Below are 5,236 nucleotides of genomic sequence, written 5' to 3' on the forward strand. Positions count from 1 at the left end.
CACACACACACACACACACACACACACACACACACACAATATCCCCAGGGGCTTTTTTCCCTCCCTAGTCAGCCAAGAAAACAGGCGCTTCACTTCCCCGGAAATTAGCTGCCCAGGGGAATTCATTCGATCCTGCGGGCTGGGCAGCTCCCGGCGGAAGCCAGATCGCGGGCAAGCGGGGAAAGGGCCCCAGAAACCAAAAAAGACGGTTCTCCGACACCGCGTCCAGCCCCCGCCCCGCCCCCGCGCGCTCGGCTCCGCGGCTGGGGCCGGCTGGGGCCAGCGGGGCGGGCGGGCAGCCCGGCGCTCCCCGGCGCCGCGAGCTCCCGCGGAGCCGCCGGCGCGCCGCCCCGCCAGGTGCCGCGGCTCGGCCCGCCCGGGCGCGCGCCCCCCGCCGCCGGGCACGGGCGGCTCAGCAGCCGAGATTCTCCACGGCGCAGGCGGCGGCTTCCGGGGCCGCTCGGAGCCCGGGCTCCGATTACAGGTTCACACGGGGGGCCCGGGCCGCGGCCGCCCAGCCCCCGCCGGCGCGCCCTCGCGCGGCCCCGCTCCCCGCCGGCCCATTCTTCTCCATTCACGCGGACGCCCCGCGCCGCCGCCGTCGTCGCCGCCGGCGCGGCCGCCGTCGCCGCCGCCGGCCGCCTGGATTGGCTGGGTTGGCTGGCGGCCGCGGCGCCGGCACTTTCCCACGGCCCGCGGCGCGTGCGGCTCACCGGCGGCGCTGCAGGCGCGGCCCTGGCGTGCGGCCAGGCCAATCGGGGCGCGCGGGGTGGGGCGGGGCCGCGGCCGCCGGCGGGCTTGTGTCCCGGCCCGGCCTCCCCCGCCTGCCCGCCGCCCGCCGCCCGCCGCCCGCCGCCCGCCGCCCGCCGCCCGCCGCCCGCCGCCCGCCGCCTCCTCCTTCCCACCCAGAGGAGCCCCCGCGGAGCCCCCGCGGAGCCGACGCACCGCCGCAGAGCGGGGGCGGGGACGGGGGCGGGGGCGGAGCTGCTGCCAATCAGGGAAGCGACAAGCCGGATTGGCTGAAGGGAGACGGTTGCCCGGGAGCCTCCGCCCCGCCCTCCCGCCCCCTCGCCCGCCCCCTGCACTCCCCCGCCTTCCCTAGGGCCCTGGGAAGGGGCGCAGCGTGGGAAAGGGATGGTTGAGTTTTAACCGGAGGCTGAGCGCGAGCGGCATCAGTGTGCTCGGGACGCCAGCAGCCCAGCGCGGAGAGGCGCCGCTGCTCTTAACTCCTCCCTGCCCGCCGCGCCGACCCGCCCCGGAGCCCCCGCGCAGCCAGCATGAAGCGCGCCCACCCCGAGTACAGCTCCTCGGACAGCGAGCTGGACGAGACCATCGAGGTGGAAAAGGAGAGTGCGGACGAGAATGGGTGCGTGTCGCGTCGGGAGGAGCCCGGGCGGGCAGCGAGCAACGCCTGGCCGCGCTGACAGCGGCCGGGGCCGGCGCCGTGCCCGACCCTGACCTCTGCGCGGCGCGGGCTGACCACCGCCCTCCCGGGCCAGGGCCCCGCGGTGCCCGCAGCCCGGCGCGCCACGGCGGTCTGAGCGCGGGGAGGGCTGGGGGCGAGCCTCGGATCACCGCCTTTGGATTAAGGGCGATTTCTGTGTTTCCCCCCCCCCTCCACCTCCCATTCAGAAACTTGAGTTCGGCTCTAGGTTCGATGTCCCCGACTACGTCTTCACAGATCTTGGCCAGGAAAAGACGGAGAGGCGTGAGTCTCTTTTTTTTGTTTGTTTTGTTTTGTTATTAACAGAAAGAGACATCTTTCTTCTCTTTGGAATTAAAATCGTAATGGGAATGGCCTTTGTTTTGCCTGCTTTCTACAGATCATTGAGAAACGCCGACGAGACCGGATCAATAACAGTTTGTCGGAATTGAGGCGGCTGGTACCCAGTGCTTTTGAGAAGCAGGTAATGGAGAAAGTAGGTAGAGCCCTCAATGTAGCTACTACGCCTTTTCCTCGTTACTCTGAATCTCATTCTTGGATTGAAAAAATAACCTTTAAAAATAATCTGTATGGAGACAAATCCATACAGATACCAACGTATTTTGCAAGGACAATTCATTATACTTTAGCCTGTACTTTTACGATTTACAAAGCATCTCTTTCTCCCTCTCTTTCAGTTTGTGTGTGTGTGTGTGTGTGTGTGTGTATTTAAGTTGTTCCCCAAATGATTTGGTGCCACATTTGGTGTTCTCTTCTGTAGGGGTCGGCTAAGCTGGAAAAAGCCGAGATCCTGCAGATGACTGTGGATCACCTGAAAATGCTGCATACTGCGGGAGGAAAAGGTATTTACTCCTTACTATTCCTGGTGAGGCCCCTGAGTGGGGTGCAGTGAGCGACTGCTGCCAGTCAGGATTGGTGCAGGTGCTGCTTTATTTGTACTGTGTGCCGTGAGGTGGAAAGCAAATGGTGTGTGGTGTTAACCTGCCACTGCATTTTCAAATGCACACTGGATTTCCCCTAGTAAATCCATCACCCTAGCCCTCTGCAAATTAAGCTAATACACCTTCTTTTGGAGATCATCTAGTGTATGAGGTGCCCTAAAGTTGTGATAGACCCGAATAAAATCAGGTAGCTCTGACCGCATTTGCTCATTGCCATTTGCCATTTTGAGAAAGAGCTTTAAAAAAAAAAAAAGTACATGGTCTCAATTTTAAAATTAAAAAAATGAGTTGCCACATGACTCTTGAGGAAAGAAACCTGTTGTGGTTAAGTAGAGAAAACCCAACAGAAGGTGGGAGACCAAGGCCTGTGTATCTGTCTCCAGCCAGAAAATGCTTTACTGAGGACCAAGCGCCTAAAAGCTCCATGATGATAACTTACATCTGTGTGTCTAATGAATTTCACTGCTCTGTGGTTTCTCTGTCCTTGATGTATTTTTTGTTGTTGTTGAGGGAAAACATTAAAGGAATGAGCATAGTTTCATCTGCTGGTAGGGTATAATTCCAATTTCTGCTCGGCAGCTTCTAATTGGGCTTTGAACTTGCATTAGCAAACATATTTCTCTTGTTGATTAATGCAAAGATTTCGGTCGACTCCAAAATATTTGGACTTTCAGAAGAAGCCATGAATGCCTTTTTTTAAAAGGATGTAGGTATTTGCCAAGAAGGGCTGCCAGGGAGTAAAGAAATGCTGGAAATGAGCGAAGCCCTGAGGTTTTTCTTTTGTTCTTTTCTCCAGGCTATTTTGACGCGCATGCCCTTGCTATGGACTATCGGAGTTTGGGGTTTCGGGAATGTCTGGCAGAAGTTGCCCGTTACCTGAGCATCATTGAAGGACTAGACGCCTCTGACCCGCTTCGAGTTCGACTGGTCTCGCATCTTAACAACTACGCCTCCCAGCGGGAAGCTGCGACCGGCGCCCACGCAGGCCTTGGACACATTCCCTGGGGGGGCGCTTTCGGACATCACCCGCACGTCGCGCACCCCCTGTTGCTGCCCCAGAACGGCCACGGGAACACTGGCACCGCAGCCTCCCCTACGGAACCACACCACCAGGGCAGGTTGGCCTCCGCACATCCGGAGGCGCCCGGCTTGCGAGCGCCCCCTAGCGGCGGCCTTGGACCGGTGCTCCCTGTGGTCACCTCTGCCTCCAAACTCTCGCAGCCCTTGCTCTCCTCCGTGGCCTCCCTGTCAGCCTTCCCCTTCTCTTTGGGCTCCTTCCACTTACTCACTCCCAATGCACTGAGCCCTTCGGCACCCACGCAGGCAGCAAACCTTGGCAAGCCCTATAGACCTTGGGGGACGGAGATTGGAGCTTTTTAAAGAACTGATGCTGTAGGATGAGGGAGGGGGAAGTATAAATCCCAGCTGAGCTGGGCTGTTGCCAACATCACCTTAAGGTCGTCAGTAAAAGGAAAAAGGAAAAAGGTACACTTGCAGATAAATCTTGTTTAAGGACTAAAGGTTTGTTGGTTTAATTTTTCTTTTTTAATTTTTTTTATCGTGTTATGTACCAGCAGTTTAAAAAAAAAGTAGTTGTTGAGTTCTGTTTCTGACATTAATTTGCAATAGCGAGTATAAACCAACACTGGATGATAGGTTTGTACTGTGCCTAATTTACTTTGTAAACCTATCTGTCTAGGAATGATTCCATTTTTTGCCTCAAAGTTTTGGGAGTTTTAACAATTAGTATTTTTGGTCAGTTTTTCTTGTGTAGTTACAGTCTGTTTTTAGAATTAATTTTCCAAGCCACTATGGTCAATGTTAACATGATGCTGTTTGTTAATATTTTGATAATTAAGGTGTTGTATAAATAATATTCTTTTTGGGGGTGGGGAACTATATGGAATTTTATATTTCTGAACAAAGCGTTGACAAATCAGATGATCAGCTTTATCCAAGAAAAAAGACTAGTTAAATCGCAGCGTCCTACTTCGCTAAGGTGGATATTGAAGCCATCATGGGTCCTGATTCCATGTTGACTCTCTGCTGTCTTGTGCCAGGTCCTACAATTCTGGCTTGAGCCAGGAAAGAGCCACTTGTAGGTTAGGTCCCCATTTGGAGTTGGTGGGGAGGAGACACTGAAGATGATCGTATACATTATGCCTGCGCTTATCAACCCCAAGCAATGAAAGGAAATTCTTATCTCATGGATCTCAAATTCATATATGTTAACATTGGATACGTGATCATGGAGTGCAAGTGATCAACCCAATAGTCCAGTGGAACCTGTTAAATGCATCACCTAATTCTTCTTGGAACTGTTCGTTTTCCTTTAACTGGAAATTTTTATGCTGTGTTTTCTGTTTTGGTGCATGGCAGCGTGGTTGCTGAGATATTTAAAAGATATTTCTCTTTTTTGGTTCTTTTGATTTGATTTGGGCTCTAAAAGCATCATTTTACAGCTTTATTTCTTTAGCAGGTGTAGTTTAAATGACCTCCACTGAATTGGGTTTGACCTCCATTGTACTGGTGTGCTGTGACTAAATAAAAAGAAAGAACAAACTATTCTGCTGTATATATGTCTTACGTACTTTGGCCTGCCTTCTATTGGCTAAGAAAAGAGAAATTATTTTGCCACTTTTTATTTTACCTGGTCATCAGTTTCTTATGTCTAACAATTTCATTATTCTTGAAATTCTAATTTATGCAAATTTGTGTTATCGAATAAAGGTGACTGCATCGTGCAGAACTTTGGACAGACTCCTGCCAAGGTCATAGCCTTTTAGCTGTTAGGTTAGATCATCTGGCCCTGAAATGGTCATTTATAGACTGAAAACCTCAAGCCAGACTA

General features: G+C 53.6%; 1 protein-coding gene across 3 annotated transcripts; it reads left to right on the plus strand.

Moving 5' to 3' along the window:
- The first annotated feature begins 1,113 nt into the window (after positions 1–1,113).
- Positions 1,114–4,947, plus strand: HEY1 (hes related family bHLH transcription factor with YRPW motif 1). 3 transcript variants are annotated; one of them, XM_037504375.2, is made up of 5 exons: positions 1,114–1,366; positions 1,633–1,708; positions 1,824–1,919; positions 2,205–2,286; positions 3,182–4,947. In XM_037504375.2, the coding sequence occupies exons 1-5, from the start codon at positions 1,278–1,280 to the stop codon at positions 3,763–3,765; spliced, it is 927 nt and encodes a 308-aa protein (XP_037360272.1). In that variant the 5' UTR covers positions 1,114–1,277; the 3' UTR covers positions 3,766–4,947. The 3 variants fall into 3 exon arrangements, with proteins under 3 accessions (XP_037360272.1, XP_037360327.1, XP_037360394.1); XM_037504430.1 differs by having other exon boundaries at positions 1,824–1,907; XM_037504497.2 differs by lacking the exons at positions 1,114–1,366; positions 1,633–1,708; positions 1,824–1,919; positions 2,205–2,286 and adding an exon at positions 2,437–2,735.
- The last annotated feature ends 289 nt before the right edge of the window (positions 4,948–5,236 follow it).

This window comes from Talpa occidentalis, unplaced genomic scaffold, assembly GCF_014898055.3.
Source record: "Talpa occidentalis isolate TD23 unplaced genomic scaffold, MPIMG_talOcc4v2.1, whole genome shotgun sequence".
Taxonomy (NCBI): domain Eukaryota; kingdom Metazoa; phylum Chordata; class Mammalia; order Eulipotyphla; family Talpidae; genus Talpa; species Talpa occidentalis.

Coding starts and splice junctions, on each gene's coding strand:
- HEY1 (XM_037504375.2), top strand. CDS start 1,278: ATGAAGCGCGCCCACCCCGAGTACAGCTCCTCGGACAGCGAGCTGGAC. Junction 1,367..1,632: donor GAGAGTGCGGACGAGAATGG/GTGCGTGTCGCG, acceptor CCTCCCATTCAG/AAACTTGAGTTCGGCTCTAG. Junction 1,709..1,823: donor CCAGGAAAAGACGGAGAGGC/GTGAGTCTCTTT, acceptor TGCTTTCTACAG/ATCATTGAGAAACGCCGACG.